A 26,551-nucleotide genomic window follows, 5' to 3' on the forward strand; every position below is an offset into this window, starting at 1 on the left:
GTCCAGTCCTGTATCCATGTCATGCCCTTGCCTAGTTCTGGGGTCCGAGTCCGAAGCAAGACCCAGGTTCTGGGTCCTTGCCCAGTCTCTGGCTCGGAGTCCAAGCACAGGCTCCTAGTTCATTGTTCCTAGTCCTGGTCCCGCTTTTCCAAGCCCAGGCTCCGAGATCATAGTTCCCTTTCCGGATTCCCTGTCTAGTCCATGTCCTAGCCCAAGTCTGCGTTCTTGTCCCTGCTCCTTGTTTGTATCCTGTCGCGACCCTACTCTAGTCAAGTCCTGTTCCTGGTACTTCAGTGCCTGTGTCTAGCATTTGGGTCCGCTACCAGCGCCCCCATTGTGACACAGCGATAAATCAGTAACACTGTCCTTACAGAAAATGTAAAGACACGCAGATTAATACCGAATCTAAACACACTGGAGACAGTTACAGCCTCAACCTGACTCTATAATCTAAAACAATTTAGTGATCGGATCTTTCGTCGACACTGTCCTTTTATTCTGGAAGTGGGAGGAATGATGTATTTATATGTGGAATTCATCTTTTCATTGGTAGGTATCGGCAGATAAAGTTCTTTTGGACAACTAAAACTGTAGATTTGAAGCTATACTGCTACCCTAAATGTTTAACTGTGTACATCCATTGAATATAGATGTTGATAAAATGATCCATGCAAGATTATTTTCAGCGTTTATTTTCCAAATTCATAACACCAGCGTTTAAATTGCATTGTTGGCCTTAAATTTAGCACACACTACACATTCACTCAGAATGCAATTGCAAATGTATAAGCTGCATTACTATTTCAATGACACATTGGTTATACAAGAAAGAACTACTTACTGACAATGGCACAAATTTTGGAGTCTAAGACTTGCTGGTAAGGGGAGTAACAAAATAAGTTATACTGCTTCTAAATGTATCTTTCCTTACAGATGGAGATTATTATTTTGATTTTCATTTACTCTTTCTTTGTTTGTTTGTTTCTCAGTTCAAGTTGAGAAAACATGAGATATGGGCATAGCCGGGAACACTCATTTCTTAATTGCTGGGAATTCTCCAACAGTTCTAGTGTGTATATTATTGTGGCTTTCTGAAGGTGTACATAATATTTCCGTGTAGGCCTAATTATTTAATGCTATTGTGTAGTGACTTTGGGATGAAACCAGTTGTAAATACTAGGACAATATATACGCTATTCATGTTTCGTGGTCGTACAATATTCTCTTAAATTCTGCATATTTCCGGGGTTTTACACGTATTGATTTCTGGATGTTAAGCTTGTTTCGAATGGCTATATCTATTAAGAAAGATGTTCTTGCTTGTTTACCCTGCAGTATTATACAGGGGTAGTTATTAGGAATTGTCCTGTATGTAATAATGGATTAGCCATAATATAATTTGTAGGTCTCGGACTCTAAAATTTGATCAGAGTTTTATTTATAATACGGGATAGTGCTAAGGGAAAATGTCTTCTATAAGTCTGTACTTATTGAATGAAGTTTTCCACCTGACTTTTCCTGTGTAAGTGATCAGACTGAGTTGATCCTTGATGGATCCTGTAATGTGTTGAATGTTTCTGCTCTCACTTAGCATCTTCTGCATTTATCGTCCTGGATTTCTTGGTCTTTTATCATGAAATTTTGGATACGTCTTTGTGTTAACTACATCATCCTTCATTGCACAAATAACTCATCTGTTTCTGGGAAGAGGCCCGCAGCTCTGCTCCAGGCGTTCGATGATTCTTTTATAACATCCTGTCTTCTATGGAGCGCCATACTCTTCCGTTGTTTAACTTTATCATACGTTGTTGTAATATCTTCATCTCCAGCCCCTGTGAGACTCAGGCAATTCAATGTTTTAAATAAAATCAATTTTTGCACTGGAGAAACTAAGTGCTGATTGGATTAATATATTTTCCAAAAAATATCTGCACTGTCAACACAGGTGACCTAATCTTCAAGATTTCTGTCTCTCACCTCTATATTGTCCACTCCACTCCAAATACACGTTCTCTGTCTTTGCCTTCTAATCCATTTAAAGCCGAATTATGGTCTTACTCCAGCAAATCTATTTAGTGGTCTTGTTACAGCAGTCTAAATATCATTTAATTCAACTTTCTTACTTGTACCAATATTGGTAAAATCTGAATAAAATTAGCAGCCTAACGCATTAAATATACATCCGTTACCATCCACAGAAATCCCAACATTCCTTTTCGTTTCAGATGCCACTGAAATACTCTGTAAATTAGTGTTTTAGTTTCCCTATTTCTCTCCATTTTGACCTTATTCTTGTCCTTACAATTTGCCATGCTCCCAAGCAAAACTTTCCCTACACACCGATCTGTGGGACAATAATAGATATCAAACAGTGGACGCAACAATTAATCGCACTACCTTCCTGGGCCTTGTGTCTTGTATATATACACACACACACACACACACACACACACACACACACACACACACACCTCATCAGCCTATGTTTCGTCAATGTCTGTTCAGCATCAGTGTGTGAAATAGTCATAACTGTTCCTCATTCTATATTTAAACCAATTTGATGCATCGGCCTGATTTTTATATTCTTCTGAGAGAAGAAATGTAAGAGGAAGTAAAGCGAGACATGGGAATCTCTGCATGATAAAGGAAAGATTAAGGACGATGCTCAAGAAAACTTATCCAGTAAAGTGAATCAATGCATTTGGGATTTTCTCATCTGCCTTTTGACTACAAGTTCAAAGGTCTTCTGAAATACTATGAACATATTACATACGACGCTTTCTTTGTAAAACTTCACAATCATGGCACTAAGGCATTCAATTCGTTTTGTTAAACATCGTATGCTGTTGAAGAAAATCTGTACTGTTCTGGTCTTTGAAAACCCAGGTGGAAATGATTTCTCTGATATGTTCTTTGCAAAACTTCCCATATGCCAAATTAAATTTCTTTGACGTCGCTCCTCTCCCCGGCGACTGGAGAAGAATGGATTATCGCAACCACTTCCACAACTCCAAATGTACCCAAATACGGTCCCCATGCGGAAGGCCTATACAGCCTTCCTCCCATTTGCTCATTCTCCATCCACAGAAAATTTTGTTGATTGCAGTGTCTCCGAAAACCAGTTCTGAAAATATAAAAGAGAGGCAATTATTTCCGAAATCACGAGGACTGAAAATAAGTTTGCTATCCCTTCTTTCTTTAAGAGAAATATTTCTTAGTGCTGGAACACGATCTGCTGAGAAATTATTTGCCAAAAACCAGTACATATTACACTTTAATTGTCTTGCTTCCGTCCCATTTCCAGCTTTTATTTGCGCGTACGGAGCATTCCGTTTGCCATGTGCTAAGCCGCAGATTCTATTATTCGCTCAGGAACGATCGCAATGCTCACGCGGGGGCACGTATACACCCGGAATTCTGAAATCTAACAATCTCCGTGGTGTCTCAGCTGGGCAAATAACGGCTGAGGGTCAACGATAGTCATTCCCACCTCCTAATGAAATTCACCTTCTCTATTGCACATTTTGTAACTTGCGTAACATCGGAAATCGGGAGCCTGCGCAGGCGCATTTCAATCAGAGTTACTAACTGAGTAGAAATGGCGGCGTTACGCGGCCGTTTGGAGCTTTAACCAGCGGGCAGTTAGCGGGTTTGATTGATTGGGAAGAACACATTAAAGTAAGGCGGGGGCAAGTGGAGGGCCCGTTGTCGGATATTTTTCTAGGGGACAGAGTCAGAATGGGAATTCCGAGGATTTAGCTCTTCGAGGCTTCGGCGAGGTGAGGCTTGAGCGAGAGAAGACAAAAAAAAAAGATTTAGGAAGAGATCCTGTCCCTGCTCCCGCCCATTCCCCATAGTTTATTGTTCTTCTTTCTTCATCTTGACTCAGTAACAACACTAGAGATACCAGGCAATGCTCCTCTTGCGGGATGTGGGAAGGCAGGGACACCTTCACTTTCCCTGACGACATTTACGATGTGCCTCCACCTGCAGCTTCTAAAGTTCAGGAGTTGGAACTGTAGTGTGATGAACTACAGATCATTCCGAAGGCTGAAGGAGTGATAGATAGATAGATAGGACGTCTGGAGAGGTAGCTACACCCAAGGTAGAAGATACAGGAAACTGCGTGACAGTCACGAAGGAGACGGGGAAGGGGTTGAGCAACAGGTGTACACCTGTGGCCATCCCCCTCAACAGCAGGTATACCACTTTGTGTAATGTATGGGTAATGACCTAGCAGAGGAAATCTATGGCGGTCAGGTTTCTGGCACTGTCTGACTCTGCAACTCCGAAGGGGGTCGCAGAGGCGAGGTATGGTGATTGGAGATTTGTTAGCTAGGGAAAGAGCTTCTGTGGACGCGAACGAGATGCGCCGATGGTATGATACCGCACGAGAACTGGAGTCCGCGACATCTAAGATAGAGTCCTCAACATTCTTAAGCAGGAGACTGAACAGCCAGAGGCCATGGTCCATGTAGATACCGAGGAGATTCGTAGGAAGGGTTACAAGGTTCTGCAAAGTGAGATCAGGGTCCTAGCTGATAAGTTAAAGAGCAGAACCTCCATGGTTCTGACCTTAGCAATGGTAAAACAGTGCCATATGCTGGGGAAGCAAGTATCGGAAGAATATGCAGTTTAGCATGTGACTAAGGAGGTAGCGGAGAGGAAAGGACATAAGATTTTTGGATCATTGGACTCTCTTCCAGAGAAGTTGGGGCCTGCACAGAAAAGATGGTGTGACCCTAAGTGGAAGAAGACTAATATCCTCGCGGGAAGGTTTGCTAGTGCTGCACTGTGGAGTATAAAATGAAGTTGCAGACACAGGAACCAGAGTGTCTGAACAGATAATGGAGAAATTCCGAAGACAGATCAACACTCACAACACGCTGCAGGAACTCAGCAGGTCGGGCAGCATCCGTGGAAATGATCTCTCGACGTTTCGGGCCGGAACCCTTCGTCAGGGCTGTAGAGGGAAGGGGCAGAGGCCCGATAAAGAAGGTGGGGGGAGGGTGGGAAGGAGAAGGCTTGTAGGTTCCAAGTGAAAAACCAGTAAGGGGAAAGATAAAGGGGTGGGGGAGGGGAAGCAGGGAGGGGATGGGAAGGAAAGGTGAAGAAGGAATAGGGGAAAACACAATGGGTAGTAGAAGGAGGTTGTGAGTCTGTTGGGGTCATCTATTGCATACGGTGACCCGGGTGTGGCCTCCTCTACATCGGTGAAACCCGACGCATATTAGGGGACAGCTTCGTCGAGCACCTCCGCTCCGTCCGCCAGAACAGACAGCATCTCCCAGTAGCCACCCACTTCATCTCTGCTTCCCACTCTGATTCATATATGTCCATACATGGCCTCCTCTACTGCCACGATGAGGCTAAACTCAGGCTGGAGGAGCAACACCTCATATACTTTCTAGGTAGTCTCCAGCCCCTTGGTAAGAACGTAGAATTCCCCTACCTTCCCCTATCCCTATGTCAATCTGCCCCTCCCCCAGCTGCCTATCACCCCTTTCATGGTTCCGCCTCCTTCCACTACCCATTGTGTTTTCCCGTTTTCTTTCTTCAACTTTCCTGCCTATCACCTCCCTGCCTCCCCTTCCTCATCCCTTTATCTTTCCCCTTACTGGTTTTTCACCTGGAACCTACCACCCTTCTCCTTCCCACCTTCCCCAACCTTCTTTATAGGGCCTCTGCCCCTTCCCTCTATAGTCCTGAAGAAGGGTTCCGGTCCGAAACGTCGGCCGATCTTTTCCACGGATGCTGCCCGACCTGCTGAGCTCCTCCAGAGTGTTGCGAGTGTTGCTTTGACCCCAGCATCTGCAGATTATTTTGTGTTCCGATGACAGATGTTGTCAAGACCTAATACAAAGTCACAAACAAAACGGTTGATCAAGGTAGACAGGCAGTCCTGGGCTGCGTATATATTTCAATGTTAAGAGGTATTGTAGGAAGGGTAGAAGAGTTGAGGACATGGACCAGCAGCTGGGATCATGATGCAGGAGGGCAGGGCTCTCAGCTCAGCCTTCCAGAGTTTCTTCGTTGTAGACGCGGCAGAGCGGGAGCGATCAACTGAGGAGAGGTGGCGTTACTATTCAAGGAAACATCACGGCAGTGTTCAGTCAGGACAGACTGGAGAACTGGTCTAGTTAGGCATTATAGGGGGAAATGAGAAATAAGGAATATATGACCACATGAAGTAGCTATATAACAGACCACCCAACAGTCCGGGGGATTTAGAGGGACACATTTGCAGAGATGGCAAACTATTGCAAGAAGCATAAAGTTGTTGCTTTTGGTGATTTGAACTTTCCTCATACTGACTGGGTCTCCATTGTTGTGGAAGGAATAGATGAGACAGAGCTTGTCAATTGTGGTCAGAAAGGTTTGATTAATCAGTACTTAGAAGTCCCAAGAAGAGAGTGTGTGATACTTGATCTGCTGTTAGAGACTGAGATAGGACTGGTGACAGAATATTGTGTACGGTAACACAGTGTATCTAGTGATCATAATGCCAATAGTTTCAAAGGAAATATGCAAACTCGTAGGTCTGGTGTTCGGGTTTAGATTTTAAATTGGAGAATGGGCCATTTTAATGGTATCAGAAAGGATATGACAATTGTGAATTTGGCATGCTGCTTCCTGGCAAAATTGTACATAGAAAGTGAGTGGACATCATAAGTGAAACTTTGAGAATAGAAATCTTGTATATGCCTATCAGAATAAAGGGGAAAAAAAGATAACAGATGTACGTAACCTTAGTTCTTAAGAGATACGGAGGCCCTGGTTACTGAAAAACAAAGGACGTTCATTGCAGGCATAGTCAGGGAGACACAAATGTGACAGAACATAGAACATAGAACAGTACAGAACAATACAGGTCTTTCGGCCCACAATGTTGTGCCGACCCTTAAGTCCTGCCTCCCAAATAACTCCCCACCTTAAATTCCTCCATATACCTGTCTAGAAGTCTCTTAAACTTCACTAGTGTATCTGCCTCCACCACTGACTCAGGCAGTGCATTCCACGCACCAACCACTCTCTGAGTAAAAAACCTTCCTCTAATATCCCCCTTGAACTTCCCACCCCTTACCTTAAAGCCATGTCCTCTTGTATTAAGCAGTGGTGCCCTGGGGAAGAGGCGCTGGCTGTCCACTCTACCTATTCCTCTTAATATTTTGTATACCCCTATCACGTCTCCTCTCATCCTCCTTCTGTCCAGAGAGTAAAGCCCAAGCTCCCTTAATCTCTGATCATAATGCATACTCTTTAAAACCAGGCAGCATTCTGGTAAATCTCCTCTGGACCCTTTTCAATGCTTCCACATCCTTCCTATAGTGAGGGGACCAGAAATGGACACAATACTCCAAGTGTGGCCTAACCAGAGTTTTATAGAGCTGCATCATTACCCCGCGACTCTTAAACTCTATCCCTCGACTTATGAAAGCTAACACCCCATAGCTTTCTTAACTACCCTAACTACCTGTGACGCTTATAGAGTATAAGAAATTCAGGAGAACACAGAAGAAATAAACCAGAAGAACTAAGAGAACGCATGAGGATGCCGTAGCAGACAGAGTGCAGGGGAATCCAAAGAGATTCTGCTGATATGTTAAGAGAAAAAGGATTACAAAGGACAAGATTGGAATTCTGGCAGATGGGAATGGCAATCCGTGTATGGAGCAGAAAGAGATGGAGGTGTTACATGCTCAACGAGATCTGTTTTTTTGTGAGAATGATGTAATGGTTTTTTGGAGGTCACCTGCTGTGATTTTCCCGCCGATGTCGGGTCACGTGATAACATGTGCCCCTCCCCCCCGTGACTATATAAGGGTCGGCCCAGGTGACGCAGTTAGTTTTTGAGTTTGTAGATTTCCAGCAAGAACGTGCTGTGCCTCCGTTTCTCTTGCGTGTTAGTTTTTGTGACGCGGTTTCATTTTTAAAACGGAGGGTGCGTTCTCTTATAAGATACAGTATATTTGGACTGGAAATTTGTGGCTAGAAGTGCCAATTTACTCAATTCCGACAATTGAAGGGAGAGTGAAGAATTCATCGAATGATCGAGAGAAGTTGGCATCGTTTGGCAGTTTAATAAAGAATCGACCTTATTGAGTCTTCGTTGGAGAGTACCTGCATCGAGATAACTCTTGCCAGAAAGAGCAATGAGTTCATGCAAAAAGGTGCTCTCTCTCTAAAGGAATTTAAGGTCAGTCGATTTAAACTGTTTATTTTCGGCATCGTGAATCCTATGGACAGAACCAGCAGTAAATTTGCGTCTGTGAAGAAATCCTTCTCCAGAGAAGTCTCTCCCAATTGAATGCGTAAAAACTGTTGGACTTCCGAAGTTATCGCTTTAAGAACTATATCTGACTGTGTCGCTTCAAGAACTGTTTTCGCATTTAACGCTTTAAGAACCGGAGCCGAGTGGAGTTGGTGAACGGCTGCATATCTGTTAACTTCCGGTTAAAGTTTTCTTTTGTTTTTTTCCCTTATCGTTTATACGTGTTTAATAAATATTTGGTTGTTTTTATATAATCTGTATCGATTAATATTCATTGTTACCGGTTAGGTAACAGAGGATATTTAAATAATAATTTTATTTGCATCTTTATTTACTCAGCAGGACACAGCGTGTATAGAAGTGAGGCAAGGCGACATCATCTTCACGGATTGCATACAGATTACGATGGAAAAGTTCGCAGGCAAATTAGGATAGATAAATTCCCAAGGCCTGACAATATGCTGTCTTAGAGCCTGCAGTAGGCAAGTGCAGAGATTGCCGGGGTCCAAGCAGAGATAATTATATCATCCTTAGCGGCAGGTGAGGTGCCAGAGAACTGGAGGATACCAAAAGCTGTTCCTTTGTACAAAAGAGGTTAAAAATAAACCAGAAAATTACAGGCGGGTGAGCCTGACATCAGTCGTAGGAAGGTTATTCGAAGGTTTAGACAGTGGCATGTTGGAAGAGGCTGCAGAGTGATAGTAGGTGGTTGCCTCTCTGACTGAAATGCTGCAAAGATCGGTGCTGGATCCGCTGTTGTTTGTTATCTATATCATCGATCCCGATAATAATGTGGTTAACGGGATCAGCAGATTTGCGAATGACACCAAAATCTGGGGTGTAGGGGACAGCGGGGAAGTCTACCATGGCTTTCAGCGGGATCTGGACCAGTAGGAAACATGGGCTGAAAATGGCAATGGAATTTAATACCGGCAAGGGCCAGTTTTGCAATTCGGTAGGACAAGTCAGGGTAGATCTTACACAGTAAGCGTAGGGCAGTGAGGAGTGTGGTGAAACAAAGTGATCTGGGAATAATCTGGCGTCACATATAGATAGGGTTATAAAGAAAGCTTTTGGTACATTGGCCTTCATCAATCAAAGTACTGAGTACCAGAGGCGGCACGAAATGTTGAAGTTGCGTAAGACATCTGTTAGCTATTATTTGGAGTACTGTGTACAGCTTTCCTCATCTACTCACAGGAAAGATTTAAATAAGTTTGAAAGAGTACAGAGAAAATTTACAAGAATATTGCAGGGTCTGGGAAAGCTGATTTATAAAGAATGATTGAATAGGTTAAAAAGCTATTCCTTCGAACGTAGAGGATGGAGACAAGGATTCATAGAGGTAAACAAAATTATGCGTGGCACAGATAAGATGAACGCAGCTCCCTGCAGAGCACCAACACTTGCTGGGCAAGTCCTGCCCTACTGTAACTGAGAAAAATGCAATACCTCAAATTTGTACAACTTGATTCCAAAATGCATTTCTTTCGGCTCTTTGCCCACTTTGATAATTTCGTACTGCACCTATTAGAGAACCCTGTTTGCTGTCGACTACACTTCTTTATTTTTTTCCCCCATGAATTTTCAGTGCTTTACGTAGTATGTATTTCAATGCGTTAACAAATAATTTTGATATCAATTCTCAAATACTAATACTCCAAGCACATCACCAAGTTCCGCTATCAGGTTCATTTGTGAAACTGACATAATAACAAATTATTTCTTTACTTCATTCACCCTGGAATAGTAGAACTCACCTCTAACACCACAGATGCCACTCTCAGCTGGTTCCTGTGGCTGGCAATTTTAATATTGGTATTTAAAATTGAACATTACAGCCAATATTCTTCTCCTTAACTGAAAGAAAGAACGTTGCACAAAAGGAGTATTTGCTGATATGATCAACTCGGAATTTACCACACTTCTGAGTATATCAAAATAACTGCAGGTAAATGGGCACTTCTTCTCGTTACGCGTTGAATTTGAGTGGTGGCAGGGCTGCATGGCTTCGAGAAACAGCTGAACTGGAGGGGTACTAACATGATGAAAACATAATAGCTTGTTAATGCTGCAAGGTAGGAGGCAGAGTTTCAAATCAGTCAGTTGAGTTGTTGTGGAGTCAGATGTTAGCAATACCTCAGACAAAATTAGGAATCAATAGGTTGAGCATGGTGCGATTAGTGTCCTATGATGCCTATATTAAAATGCAGGAAAGGCCGGATAATCGTGCTAAAGATGAGGTATCTGGTTTACACACAGGGGCAATGTGTAGTGAGGAGAGCCTGCTGATACGGCAAAATTGCAGACGACAGCGTAACAAAATCAAGAAGGGTAAATACAGGACTGAAAGTGTTGTATCTGAATGGGAGGGGTACACTGAAAAAGGTAGATTAATTTGCAGCACAGTTACAGATTAGCAAGCATTACTGAATCATAGCACAAAGATTATAGATGGAAGCTTAATAGCGAAAGGATAGGCTGAAAGGTAGAGGGGGCGCCGTGGCCCAGTTTGTAAAAATGAAATGAATTCATTAGAAGGAGATAACATTGGGTCAGAAGTAGTTGAATTATTCTGGATAGTGCTAAGGAACTGCAAGGATAAAAGGATCCTGATAGGAACTGTATACATAGACCCAAAGAGTAGTAAGGATGTGGCCTATGAATTATAACGGGGGATAGAAAATGCATACCAAAAGGTCTATGATACAATACTCATGGGGGAATTCAATAACCAGGTAGAATAGGAAATCATGGTGCAGCATGATTACAGAAAAGGGAGCTTCCAGAGCCTGCGAGATGGATTTTTAGAGCAGCACGTGATTGAGCCCACTACAGGATCAGCTATTCTCGATTGAGTGTTCTGCAATGAGCCACAATTTACATTAGAGTTCAAGGGAAAAGAGGTTTATGGGGAAAGTGATTATAATTGAGAGGGAATGGCTAAAGTCAGATGCATCAGCATTACAGTGGAGTAAAGGGAATTGCAAAGGCTTGAGAGGAGCTGGATAGAATTGATTGGAAAAGAGCATTGCCAGGGATGACGGCAGAGCAGCAATGGCTGGATTACTGGAAACAATTCGGAAGGCATAGGATATGTACATCCTAAAGAGGGTGAAGTAAACTAAAGAGACAATTACACAACCGTGGATAACAAGAGAAATCAAAACCTATATAATGCCTGAGAGAGCATTCGATAGAGCAATAATTAATGCGTAGTTAGAGGATTGGCAAGCTTTTAAAAAACAACAGAAGACACCATACTCTGTCTTTAAGATGGTATACCAAAGTGAGAAAACCAATAATTTTAAAGACCATATGTAACAGGAAAAAGAGAGGTGAGAGTGGATTACGGGCCACTGGAAAAGGATGCTGGAGAGGTAGCAATCGGGGCCAACGAGATAGCAGAAGAAGTAAATAGGTATTTGCATCAGTCTTCACTGTGGAAGACTCTAGCAATATGGTAAAAAGTTCTAGTTGTCAGAGGCATGTATGTGTGAACTTACCGTGAATAGAAAGAAGGTTCTTGGGTCACTGAAAGATCTGAAGATAGGTAAGTTACCTGGCCAGATGGTGAACATCACAGCGTTTACGAACAGGTGGCTGAGGAGATGGTGGAGGCATTAATAATGCTGTTTCAAAAATCATTATATTCTGACATTGTTCCATCAGACTGGAAAATTGCAAAGGTCATTCCATTCTTCAAGAAGAGAGAGAGGTAGAAGAAAGGAAACTATAGGCCATTATGTCTGAACTCAGTCGTTGGGAAGCTGTTAGAGTCGATTTTGAAGCATGAGGTCTTAGCGCACTTAGAGGGACATCGTAAAACAGGCCGTAGTCAGCATGATTTACTCAAAGGAAAATCTTGCCTGGCAAATGTTTTGGAATTATTTGAAGCAATAACAATCAGAATAGACAAAGGAGAATCGGTTGGTGTAGTGTACATGGATTCCAGAAGGCCTTTGACAAGTTGCCACACACGAATCTGCTTGACAAACTACGAGCTCGTGGTATTACAGGAAAGATTCTACCATGGAGAAAGTAGTTGTCGATTGGTAGGAGGTAAAGAGTGGCAATAAAGGGAACCTTTCCTGACTGGCTTCCGGTGACCAGTGGTGCTCTACAGGGGTATGTGTTGTGATCGATTTTTTACGTTATATATTAATGATTTGGATAATGCAATTGATTTCAGTGTGAGAAAGTTTGCGGACAACATGAACATAGGTGGAGGGCAAGTAGTTGTGTGCAAGTAGAGGGGCTACAGAAAGACTTAGACAGATTGGGAGAATGACAATAATTGGCAGATGAAATACAAAATCAACAAGTATATATTCATTCACGTTGTTGGAAGAACTTAAAGGGTTGATTATTTTCTAATTGGAGAGAAAATGTGCAGGATTCCCTAAAGGTTAACTTGCACGTTTAGTCTGTGGTGGGAAAGGCAAATGCAACTTCAGCATTCATTTTAAAGGACTAAAATATAAAAGCAAGGATGTAATGTTGAAACTTTATAAAGCATTGGTGAGGCATCATTTGGAGTATTGTGAGCAGGTTTGTGCCCCTTATCATAGCAAAGATCTGCTGAAACTGGAGAGTTTTCAAAAGCGGTTCTGGAAAATATTCTAGGATTGAATTATTTGCCATTTGAAGAACGTTTGATGGCCCTAGGACTGCATTCACTGGAATTCAGAAGATTGAGGAGTGACCTCATTAAAAAACTTGTCGAATAGAGAAAAGCCTTGATAGAGTGGATATGGAGAGTTTTTTTTTCCCTATGGTGGGAGAGTCTAAGACCAGAGAACACAGCTGAGAATAGATGGCCGTTCCTTTAGATCGGAGATGAAGAGGAATGTATTTAGACAAAGAGAGGTGAATCTGTGGATTTATTTGCAGATGCAGTTGTGGCGATAAGGTTTTTATGTACATTTAAGGCAGAGTTTGATAGATTCTTTTTTGGACAGGGCATGAAGGCATAAAGGGACAAGACAGGAGATTGGAGCTGAGAGGATAATTGGATCAGCCATGATAGAATGGGGGAGCACACTCGATGGGCCAAATCTCTTAATTCTGCTCCTATAACTTATGGTCTTAATAGTCTGCGCCTTTATTCCTTCTGTCAAAATGCATGACCATGCACATCCCTACCCGATTTTCTATTTCCCACATATTTGCCCATTCTTATCATCTGCCTAATTCCTTCTGCAGATTCTGTGGTTTGCCAAAACTACTCTTCCCTTGACCTATCATTCACAACCTTTGTCAGAAAGCCATTCATTCCCTTCCACAGAAAATTCAGTATTCTTCATTTACACTTTTCGTCACAGTACCATTCTGTAACTCATTGTTTTAATTTACACTATTTCTCTCTATCATGAGCTTATTCTTGTCCTTATGCTTATATATCCTGCCGACCATTTGTCTGCAAATAAGCTTTTTCCCGGCCTTTAGTCCATCATTTGTAATATGGCTTCTCTTGGTCTCTAGCTAATTAATGTGATTTAAATCTCAGTCAAGACCAATTGTTTCAACCTGGGGTCCACGAGCGCTTCGTCTAATGGTAGACGGCCATGGCTTAAAAACATTTGGGAACACTTAGTCTAGACAATCATGCAGATCCCTGCCCAGACCCTTATTACTCCTCATGAGATAATCTCCTGACTTCGTCGTCAGTTCAAATACCTCAGGACAAACTTTGGACATGATATCCCACACACGGAACTTTAAATCCTTCCCATTACAAAATACAGGTATACCCTGGTAATCAGAAGACCCTCCTGTAACATTACCACCAGTGATGTTCGGCTCGCCGGATTACATTAGAACAGCTCATCTATGTCAGTTCTTCCTGAGAAGACAGATCATTGAACTGTGGCAAGGTAGGTGATTAAAAAAGGGGGTCTGCTTGGCATCACTTCCGTTCGTTTGTTCATGCCAAAGATACAGAATCGTTGATGTAGTCAAAGGTACAACAGGAAGTCTTGAGGGAGCGCTGCTTTTAAGAACAAAACAAGGGGGAGGGAACGAAATCTTGTTGCCACTGGCGTAAATGGCATTCTCATTCAAACCTGATGAACCGGAAAGTAACAAGCAGCGAGAGTGTTCTTCATCTTTCTTTGAGAAACTTATATCAGAGTAGATTATGGACAGATTGATTGCGATTGCTTGGCATATTCTAAATACCTGTTATTATTCACAGCGCGTTATACAGAATAGAAAACAATGTATATCTACTTAACTGTTCAGATTCCTACCATACACTGACCATAGCGATGAAATTCCTTTGTTTCCAACCTGGAATCCACAGATCGCAGTTTAACGGTAGGAATTGATGGCATAAAAAAGTTGGGAATGCTGTCAATTCAACAGGGAATTCTTTATTCTATTTACCTGTTCTGACAAACTATCCGGATATGAAATAAGAACAGTGTTGCATTTTCCACAGGGGCAGACTGACATACTGAGTGCTTACAGTATATTGTTTCCATTTGAGAGCCCTTCTCTATTCTGCTTCCGTTATTATTTTCTGGTTTTATAGAACCTAATCAGATTTTAATTTTAATGCGTCAACGAATTTTAAAACCTTATTTTTCAAATATAATAACTTTAAGTACAGATACAAAACAAGCACTTATGATCCTTTATATGCAACCTATACTATAGCAATCCATTTGTGAACGCCATTCGGAGACAGATAATAAGAATCTCTTCCGGGGGGACAGATGCCACCCTCAAGTGATGGATATTTCAATTTTAACAACCATAACAAATATATTCCTCTTCAAAAAGATACAAACGTAATTTCACAAAGGGAATTTGTTCTGAAGTTCTATATTCCACTATACACCAACATAGTATATTAAAAATCAAATCACATTAAGCTTGGGAATGTTGATCTTACCCATTTCTAATTTAGGATTGAGCTTGAGAGCTGGAAGGGCCGCATGGCTTCAAGAAAAGGAAGTCGCTTTTCGCTGTTTCTGGAGACAGACGGACCGAGTACTGTGGCAGCCCTGGCATACGGACTAACTGCTCAGTACCGGGATAGCGTAAAGTTTCTTCCATTGCAGATCTTCGATTAAACGTATCCTGCATATCTCCACGTCTGTAACAATAACTGGGCGAAGTATAATCTTGGGTGTTATTTCTGTCCCGTTTACACTTGATCCCGATCAACAAAATGATAATTAGAAGAAAGACAATGGAAGTGCAACTGAAAATAACCAATAAATAAAGATTGAGATCAGATACATTTTCGGAAGTATTCACTGAATTAATACTTTCGGCGAGAGTTTCGGTGCTATTCTGCAAAATTGCGATGTGAACAGTAACCGTACTGGATAGCTCTGGCAGCCCGTTGTCTTTCACCAAGATGAGCAAAGTCTGTCTGGTAAGATCCGCCTCCAAGATTGTGCGCGTTGTTCTGATTTCCCCGGACGTTTGACCTATCATAAACAAATTTGGATCAGTAGCTTTCACCATTTGGTAAAAGAGCCTGGCGTTCTGACCGGAATCTGCATCTGTAGCCGTAATTTTGGTGACGAAATACCCCTGACCCGCTGACTGAGGAATGATCTCCGCGGCTGCTGATCCACTCTCTGCTGAATGTGAAACTATTACAGGAGCGTTGTCATTTTGATCCAGAATTATCACATTCACTGTAGCGCTGCTGCTCAGTGAGGGAACCCCAGCGTCACGGGCTTGAACATGGATCTGAAATGTTTTGAATTCCTCATAGTCAAAAGAGCGCAAGGCGTAAAGGGTGCCGTTTGTGTCGTTAACGCTGAAGTATGTGGACACTGGTAGATTTTGGAAATGATCGTCCAGAATGGAATAGGAAACAGATGAATTCTGCCCCAGATCAGGATCGGACGCAGACACTCTGAAAAGGGATGCGCCAGGTGCATTATTTTCAGCCACATATACGTTGTAGGATAGTTCAGAAAAGCGTGGGGCGTTATCGTTTACATCAGTAACTACAATATGGATGATGGTGTTTGTTGACAGGGAAGGTGACCCCAAATCCCAGGCTGAAACAAGTATTTTATACTGAAACACCGTTTCACGGTCCAATCGTTCCTGTGTAACCATCTTATAATGATTTGATGATGCTTGCAGCATAAAAGGTATGTTCTTTTGTATCTCGCAGCGCACTTGACCGTTTTCTGCAGAATCATGATCGATAACATTGATCACTGTTATGAAAGTTCCGGGCGGGGCATTTTCCGGAATTTGGTTAGTCAGTGACGTCACTTTTATTTCGGGTGCGTTGTCATTCACGTCAATAACTTTAATCTGCACATTGGAGTGCCCTGTAATGGCAGGAGACCCGTGATCAACAGCTTCGATATCAAGTGAATAGCTGTTTGTTTCTTCAAAATCTAGAGGCCCTTCAATTATAACCTCTCCAGTTTCTGGGATCAAACTGAACACACCATGAATTATTTGTGAAGCAAGTCCACTGAAGGAATATGTCAGCTCTGCGTTCAGCCCCTCATCCAAATCATTTGCTTTAACTTTCAGCACTAGTGTCCCTCGGGGTGTATTTTCCCTTATGCTAATCCGGTAAACATCATTTTCAAATACAGGTGGATTATCATTGATATCCATCACATTAATGAAAATCTGAGCTGTTCCGGATCTCTGAGGTGTCCCACCGTCCATCGCCGTAAGCACAAGCTGAAAAGATGACTGCAGTTCCCGGTCCAAAGATTTCTCTAACAGCAATTCGGCAATTACAATACCCGCCTCGGTTCTCCGTGATTTTAGACTAAAGTACTCACTGGAACTGATTGCGTAGTCCACGACAGTATTTATTCCGATATCGGGGTCTGCCGCTCTCTCGAGACGGAAGCGTACCCCAGAAGGAATGGCTTCGGATATCTGCAACCGAATACTATTCTCCCGGAAAGTGGGTGAATTGTCATTCACATCAAGAATCACCAGTTCTCCGTGAAGCACCTCCAACGGATTTTCCAGTATTATTTCAAAGGGCATCGTACACCTATCTGTTTGCCCACAAAGACGTTCCCGGTCGATTCTTTCACGAATCGACAAAACCCCATTATCCAAACTGACCTTCATATACCGCCCTCCGTCATCAGAGCTCAGTCGGCATTTACGGGTTGCTAATTGCCGTGCATTCACTCCCAAATCTTGAGCGATGTTCCCTACAAACGACCCTTCTTCCATTTCCTCGGGAATAGGGTAACTAATTTGTCCAGAAATTTTCTCCAGGGCACAGACGATAAAAATAGAAGCAATTAGAGTGAGGTTTAACCTCCATACACCCGCCATTGTTCCGTATGCAGTTAATTTGCAAAACCAGGCCTGAATTCATCCATTCGATCATCCGAACTACAAAATACAGACACGTGCAGATGTAAAGATCGAATCTACACCTACAGGAGATTTTCCGGCATCATCCTGACTTCAACTTGGAAACGCACGTAACGATGGTCTTTTTAGTCGACTCTGTCCTTTTATTTCGACTGAAGGAGGGGCAATGGATCTACCAGCGTACTTCAGCTTCTCATTGGTAGACAGCGACACAGCCAGTTCTGTTCGACAATTACAACTGCAGTTCTTAAAGCCGTAATATCCGAAATATTTAAGGGTGTGCAACCATAAAATGTAGTTGTTAAAAAAATTCTTTCAGTATTATTTTCAGCAATTACAAGGGACATAGAACATAGAAATCTACAGCACATTACAGGCCTTTCGGCCCGCAACGGTGTGCCGGCCATGTAATCTACTCCAGAAGTTGCCAAGAATCTCCCTACTGCAGAGATCTCTCTTTTTCGTTGCTCCATGTACTTTCGAATAGTATCTTAAAAGACTCTATTGTATCCGTCACTAACAGTGTATTCCACGCACCCACCACGCTATGTGTTGAATATGTACCTCTGACATCCCTCTTCCAAGCACCTTCAAAACTGCCCCTTGTATTAGCCATTTCAGCCGTGGGAAAAAGCTTCTGTCTAGATACACGATCAATGCCTCTCGTCATCTTATACACCTCTATCAGGTCAACTCTCACTTTCCCGTGCTATAAGAAGAAAATACCACGTTCACTGAACCTATTCTCATAAATCATGCTCTCCAATACAGGCAGTATCCTTCTAAATCTCCTCTGCACTCTCTCTATGTTATCCATATCGTTCCTATAGTGCAGTGACAAGAACTGAGCACAGTACCCCAAGTAGGGTCTAAGCAAGTCCTTACATAGGTGCAATATTACCTCATGGCTCTTGAACTCAATCCCATGGATGTTGAAGGCCAACAAACCATGTGCCTTCTTAACAACACTATCAACCTGCTCAGCAGCTCTGAGTGTCCTATGGACACGGACCCCAAGATCTCGTTGTTCCTCCAGCCTACCAAGGGTCTTGTCATTAATAATTTACCTTGTCTTCAAATTTGACCTACAGAAATGAACCACTTACACTTATCTGCGTTGAACTTCATCTGCCACTCCTCAGCCTAGTTCTGTGTCCAATCGATGTTGCGCTGTATCCTCTGACAACCCTCCAAACTGTCAACATCACCCGAACGTTTGTGTCATTAGCAAACTTGCTAACTCATCCTTCAACATCCTTACTCAGGTCATTTATAAAAGTCACAAAATGGAGGGATCCCAGAACAGATCCCCGTGGAAAACCATTACCTTCCAAGCAGAATATGGACCATCTACAACCAACTTCAGTGCGTAAGCCAATTCTGGATACTCAAAGCGAGGTCGTCTTGGACCCCATACCTCATTACTTTCTGAAAGAACCTCTCAGGGTAAACCTTATCAAATGCCTTACTGATATCCATGTACACTACATCCACTGCTCTGTCTTCTTTAGCGTGCTTTGCAAAATCTTCATATAATTCAATCAGGTCCAGATGGCATGATCTGCCCTTGACAAAGCCATGCTGAGTATCCCTAATCAGATTACGTCTCTCCAAATGCTCATAAATCCTGCCTCTCAGAATCTTCAACAACTTGCCCACCACTGAAGTAAGTCACTGGTCTATAATTTCTTGGGTTATCTTTACTCCATTCCTTGAAAAGGGGAACAACGTTTGCAACCCGCTAACCCTCCGGTACTGATCCCGGCGCGATTAACGAATCAAAAATCATTGCCAAAGGCTCAGCAATCTCCTCCCTCCATTCCTGCAGTAACCTGTGGTATATCTTGTTCGATTCCGGCGACTTATCTAACTCAATACCTTGCAAAAGCTCTGGCTTGCCGCTACTGTACTTTTATTTAATGCGCAGTGCTCTGCTGCCGACGGTTATGGGACCTCCGGAATGTCCGAACACCCACGAAGCTTTACTGTTATACACGCTTCGCCGACTTCCGAGCAAGCACTTTCTTAGTGTCAATACACCCAAGCGTTTCAGTCCGATGTAAGAACCCCAAAATTGCCAAGATCCTTTTCACTGGTGAATGCTGAAGCAAAACGTTCATTAGGTACCTCCGCGCCCTCCACCGGTTGCATGGACATGTTTCCACTAATGCTGCTGATTGGTCATATTCACACACGGCTCATCCTCTTGCTCTTGACATACTTGAAGAATGACTTGTGGTTTTCCTTAATCCTGCTCGGCCAGGCCTTCCCGTGGTCCCTTTTTCCTCCTCTAATTTCATTCTTGAGCTCTTTCCTCGCATCCTCGTAATTTTCTAGAGCTCTAACGGTGCCTAGTTTCTTGAATATTTCATAAGCTTTTCTTTTCTTCTTAACTAGATGTTGTACATCGTTTGTACATAATGATTCTTTTACCCCACCATCCTTTCCGTGCCCCACTGGAGAGCTCCATGCAAATTTTCACTGAACGTTTGCCATATTTCTGCCGTGCATTTCCCTGAGAATATCTGCTCCGAATTTATGATCCCAACTTCCTGCAAAGTAGCATCATATTGCTCACTACCTCAATTAAATGTTTTCCCGAATTGTCTGCTCCCATCCCTGTCCAGCGCTATGGTAAAAGTGTTAGAGTCCTGTTCACTATCTTATTGCTCTCCCACCAGGAGTTCTGACTCCTGATCAGGTTTATTAAGTACAGTCTGTCCTCCAGTTGGCCTTTCTACATATTGCGCCAGGAAACCTTCCTGAATACACCCAACAAACTCTACCCCATCTAAACCCCTTGCTCTAAGGAGATGCCAGTCAATATTACGAAAGTTCACATCACCCATCACAACAACCCCATAATTATTATGGAACCGTTCCAGAATATACCTCTCGATGTCTCTGTAACTACTGGGGGATCTATAAAAAACTGTAGAGCTATTGCCCCCTTCCTGTTTCTGACTTCCACACCCCATTACTCATAAGACAATCCTTCCATGACTTCCTCCCTTTCTGTAGCCGTGATACTATCCTGATTAGCAATGCTACTCCCCCACCTCGTTTGACTCCTTCCCTGTTCTTTTTGAATTATCTAAAGAACGGCACAGTTCTTTCCATTCCTACCCCGGAGACATCCAAGTTTCTGTAATGGCCACAACATCGTAGTTCCGCGTATTGACCCACGCTCCACGGTCATCTGCCTTTCTTATGATGTTCCTTGCATTAAAATAGACACAACTCAAACCATCTGGCTGAGTGTCTCTTTGCTCTATCATCTGCCTATTCTTTCTCACAAACTCCCTACAAGCTGTCTCTGCCTAGTGCCAACCGCCCTATCCTCTGCTGTTTCACTTCGGTTACCATACCCTGCAAATCTAGTTTAAACCTTCCCCAACAGCATCAGTAAACCTCCCTCCCAGATTATTGGTTCCCCTCCAGTTCAGGTGTAACCAGTCCCACTTCTACAGTTCACGACTGCCCCACAAACATTTCCAATGATGTAATAATTTGAAACCCTGCCCCTGTACCATCTCCTCAGCCAGTCCTGCATCTGCGCTATCTTCCTGTTCTGAACTTCACGAGATCGTGGCACCGAGAATAATCCGCAGATTAGCACCTTGGAGGACTTTCTGTTCAGCTTCCTTCCCAACTCCCTAAACTTACTGTGCAGGGCATGTACCGCTCTTCTACCTATGTCATTGGTACTAGCATGCACCACGAAATTCGGCTGCTGACCCACCCCTTCATGAGTATTCTGCAACCGCTCAGAGACATCCTGGAACAAAGCACCCCGGGAGCAACACGCTATCCTGGTGTCTCTTTTGCTGCCGCAGAATCTCCTTTCTTTCCCCCTAACTATCGAGTCCCATATGACTACTTCTCTGGCTGATTTAACCCTATCCTTCTGAGGCTCAGAGCCGACCACAGTGCTATTGGTCCGGCTACTGCTGCCTCGCCCAGATCGGTCGAAACCCTCAGCAGTATCTGAAGAGGTATAGCAGTTGCTGAAGGGAATGGCCACAGGGGAACCCCTCACTGACTTCCTTCTCCCTTCTGCCTTTACCTCTCTCGCTGTTCACCCATCCACCTCCCGAATTCTGCACTCTGGATATTACCACCTGCTCAAAAGTCGTATCCATCAGTTGCTCTGCCTCCCCCATGATCCTAAATGCCTCCAACTCCAGCTCTAGCTCCTTAAAGCGGGCTTTTATGAGCTGGGGTTGGCTGCACTTCCCACAGGTGTAGTCATCAGGAAGACTATCATTTTCCATGAATTACCACATCCTACATTTCCACTGCCATATTAGCCATCCTGCCTGCACTATGCAATGGGCAACCTAGACTAAATCTTCAATCCTGTGTCTTTGGCCTGAGCCTCTTCTTGACGAAGCCTCTTTCGTCAAAGCCTAACGCTTCTACTCTCACCGCTAGCCTACTCCCAACAATGGCCTCCTCGCCTGCAGCTTCTTTATTTCGCCGTGCTCTGCTCCCGACGCTCATGGGGCCTCCGGAATGTCCGAACGCCCGCGAAGCTTTACTTGTATACAAGCTTCGTCGAGTTGTGAGTAACCTCTTCGAAGTGCTCTGCTCACGATACTGTTTAGGTCTCCGTAAGTCACGGCATCATTTTTAAGATGATATTTTGGACTTAAACTTAGCAAAATGCATGAATCCACACAGAGTGCAACGGAAAAGAGATGAGATGCACCGGCATCTCTGTGATCCAATGAGATCAACCGTTATATTGACCCGTGTATCCGACCATAATAGTTAGATTTGTGCAGTTGTGCAGAAAAAAAAACTATGCAGAAGAGGGTTTTATTTTAAAGCGGAATCCCATTGCATTTGGGTCATTCCATTCTCCTGAACTAATAATATCTTTCAATGTATTGCACTGGTTAACAAAATTTTGCTTCTAGAATATTTTGGGGTGTACCTTATGAAATTTAGCTCAGATGAACTATGGCAAAGCGTCAGCACCGTTCTGCAATTAAAGACGTTCCATTCCATAAAAGTTAATTTCCTGTTTCTATAAATGCTACGTGATGCAAGGAGTATAAAATCATATTTGTGTTCAGCTTCAAGCCGTCGAACATGAACAAAAAATGCTGAAGAAGCAACACTATCGAAATATCTGCTGTCCAGTGTTATATAGAAAAAGACTACTTGGTGACAATGGCACTTATGGTGGATTAACAACCACAGCTAAAGGTAGTAACACAATAAATTCTACAAATGTGAAACTGGAGTTTGTCTAATTAATATATTTTTTAATTTTTTCTCTAATTCAAAATGGTTAAACTCAAAGTACGAGCATAGCCAAGCACATTCAATTCTCAAATGCTTTGAAGCTTCAGAATATTCCGTTGGTGTTCAGTATTGTGGCTTTCTGGAGCTTTACATAACTACTGCTGTATAGGCCTAATTGTTTATTTCGAAGTCGAACCCTCAAAAACCATCCAGCACAGACGGGGTAACTGGCTGGAGTGTTGACTGAGATCTCTAACTAGCTCCTCGGTAACATGACGTACCCATCTGCTTCCAGAAGGCTTTAGCTAAACCTGTGCCAAAGAAGAGCGTGACAACGTGCCTCGATGACTATCGTATAGCACTTACAACCACAGTGAAGTGCTTTGAGAGGTTGAAGATAAATCGTATCAACTTCTGCCTGAGAGACTACTTAAATCCATCTCATTGGCTCTTCACTCAAACTTGCAACATCAGAATAGAAAAGATACATATATCAGGATGTTCTTTATCGAATACAGATCAGTATTCATTACCGTTATCCTTTCAGAACTGAGCAATGAGTTCCAAGACCTTAGCCTCAATACCTTCTTGTTCATCGACTTGCTCACTTGCAGACCCCAGGGAGTTCGAATTAGCAACAACATCACCTCCACGATCTGCATCAACACAGGTGGATCACAAGACTGTATGCTTATCCCCCTGCTCTACACGTTATATATTTTTGACTGTGTGGACCCACATAGATCCAATACCGTATTCAAATATTTGAAGCCATGGCTGTCGTAGACCGAACTAAAAGTGGTGTTGAGTCAGCACGATTGAAATTCCGGATGAATGGTGAAACAACAATAACTTCACACTCAATATCATCAAGACAAAAGACAGGAGAAGGAAACAAGAAATCCACGAGCCAGTCCACATCGGAGGATCTAAGATAGAGAGAGATATAGCAACCCTAAATTCTCGGTGTTACCATTTCGTAGGGCCTATTTTGGGCCCAGAACGTAAAGGCAATTATGAAGAATGTACGACACAACCTCTACTTCCTGCGGAGTTTGCGAAGATGGCTCTGAAAAACTACTATAGCTGTTGGTGGAGAGTATGTTCACTGGCTGCATCACAGCTTGGTATGGAAACAAAGGTTCTGAACTTAAAGAGGGGTAACTTTGAAGGTATGAGACATGAATTAGCTAAGATAGACTGGCAAATGACACTTAAAGGATTGACGGTGGATATGCAATGGCAAGCATTTAAAGGTTGCATGGATGAACTGCAACAATTGTTCATCCCAGTTTGGCAAAAGAATAAATCAAGGAAGGTAGTGCACCCGTGGCTGACAATAGAAATTAGGGATAGTATCAATTCCAAAGAAGAAGCATACAAATTAGCCAGAGAAAGTGGCTCACATGAGGACTGGGAGAAATTCAGAGTTCTGCAGAGGAGGACAAAGGGCTTAATTAGGAAGGGGAAAAAAGATTATGAGAGAAAACTGGCAGGGAACATAAAAACGGACTATAAAAGCTTTTATAGATATGTAAAAAGGAAAAGACTGGTAAAGACAAATGTAGGTCCCCTGCAGACAGAAACAGGTGAATTGATTATGGGGAGCAAGGACATGGCAGACCAATTGAATAGTTACTTTGGTTCTATCTTCACTAAGTAGGACATAAATAATCTTCCAGAAATAGTAAGGGACAGAAGGTCCAGTGCGATGGAGGAACTGAGCGAAATACATGTTAGTAGGGAAGTGGTGTTAGGTAAATTGAAGGGATTGAAGGCAGATAAATCCCGAGGGCCAGATGGTCTGCATCCTAGAGTGCTTAAAGAAGTAGCCCAAGAAATAGTGGATGCATGAGTGATAATTTTTCAAAACTCGTTAGATTCTGGACTAGTTCCTGAGGATTGGAGGGTGGCTAATGTAACCCCACTTTTTAAAAAAGGAGGGAGAGAGAAACCGGGGAATTACAGACCGGTTAGCCTAACGTCGGTGGTGGGGAAACTGCTGGAGTCAGTTATCAAGGATGTGATAACAGCACATTTGGAAAGTGGTGAAATGATCGGACAAAGTCAGCATGGATTTGTGAAAGGAAAATCATGTCTGACGAATCTCATAGAATTTTTTGAGGATGTAACTAGTAGAGTGGATAGGGGAGAACCAGTGGATGTGGTATATTTGGATTTTCAAAAGGCTTTTGACAAGGTCCCACACAGGAGATCAGTGTGCCAACTTAAAGCACACGGTATTGGGGGTAAGGTATTGGTTTGGGTGGAGAATTGGTTAGTAGACAGGAAGCAAAGAGTGGGAATAAACGGGACCTTTTCAGAATGGCAGGCGGTGACTAGTGGGGTACCGCAAGACTCAGTGCTGGGACCCCAGTTGTTTACAATATATATTAATTACTTGGATGAGGGAATTAAATGCAGCATCTCCAAGTTTGCGGATGACACGAAGCTGGGTGGCAGTGTTAGCAGTGAGGAGGATGCTAAGAGGATGCAGGGGGACTTGGATATGTTGGGTGAGTGGGTAAATTCATGGCAGATGCAATTTAATGTGGATAAATGTGAAGTTATACACTTTGATGGCAAAAATAGGAAAACAGATTATTATCTGAATGGTGGCCGATTAGGAAAAGGGGAGGTGCAACGAGACTTGTGTGTTATTATACACCAGTCATTGAAAGTGGGCATGCAGGTACAGCAGACGGTGAAAAAGGCGAATGGTATGCTGGCATTTATAGCGAGAGGATTCGAGTACAGGAGCAGGGACGTACTACTGCAGTTGTACAAGGCCTTGGTGAGACCACACCTGGAGTATTGTGTGCAGTTTTGGTCCCCTAATCTGAGGAAAGACATCTTTGCCATAGAGGGAGTACAAAGAAGGTTCACCAGATTGATTCCTGGGATGGTGGGACTTTCATATGAAGAAATACTGGATGAATTGGGCTTGTACTCGTTGGAATTTAGAAGATTGAGGGGGGATCTGATTGAAACGTATAAGATCCTAAAGGGATTGGACAGGCTAGATGCCGGAAGATTGTTCCCGATGTTGGGGAAGTCCAGAACGAGGGGTCACAGTTTGAGGATAGTGGGGAAGCCTTTTAGGACCGAGATTAGGAAAAACTTCTTCACACAGAGAGTGCCGAATCTGTGGAATTCTCTGCCACAGGAAACTGTTGAGGCCAGTTCATTGGCTATATTTAAGAGGGAGTTAGATATGGCACTTGTGGCTACGGGGATCAGGGGGTATGGAGGGAAGGCTGGGGCGGGGTTCTGAGTTGGATGATCAGCCATGATCATAATAAATGGCGGTGCAGGCTCGAAGGGCCGAATGGCCTACTCCTGCACCTATTTTCTATGTTTCTATGTTTCTATGAAACACCAATGCTCCTGAACGAAAGATCCTGCAAAAAGACATGGATACGGCCCAGTCCATCATGGGTAAAGCCCTTCCCATCATTGACTACGTGAAAAGCTGTCGCAGGAAAGCAACGTCCTCTATCATGGGACCTCCGGTAACCAGGACATGGGGTGTCACAATGGGGTGCTGGGAACGGACCCAAATGCAAGACACAGACACTGAAGTACAAGGAACAGGACTTGACTAGAGTAGCGACGTGACAGGATTCAGACCAGCAGCAGGGACAAGAACGCAGACTTGGGCTAGGGAAAGCAGGGCCAGGACTAGGAACC

General features: G+C 43.1%; 1 protein-coding gene across 1 annotated transcript in view; it reads right to left on the bottom strand.

Annotated features, from left to right (window-relative positions):
- LOC134349877 (protocadherin Fat 3-like) overlaps positions 1 to 26,551 on the bottom strand; it is a 146,019-nt gene that overhangs the window by 35,115 nt on the left and 84,353 nt on the right. Inside the window, exons 5-6 of the mRNA XM_063054842.1 lie at positions 23,446 to 23,517; positions 15,186 to 17,599 (exon numbers count right to left, since the gene is read on the bottom strand). Of these exons, the coding sequence (XP_062910912.1) occupies positions 15,186 to 17,599; positions 23,446 to 23,517 (2,486 nt within the window). The remainder of the gene's footprint in view (positions 1 to 15,185; positions 17,600 to 23,445; positions 23,518 to 26,551) is intronic.

Source organism: Mobula hypostoma, chromosome 7, assembly GCF_963921235.1.
Source record: "Mobula hypostoma chromosome 7, sMobHyp1.1, whole genome shotgun sequence".
NCBI classification, from domain to species: Eukaryota; Metazoa; Chordata; class Chondrichthyes; order Myliobatiformes; family Myliobatidae; genus Mobula; species Mobula hypostoma.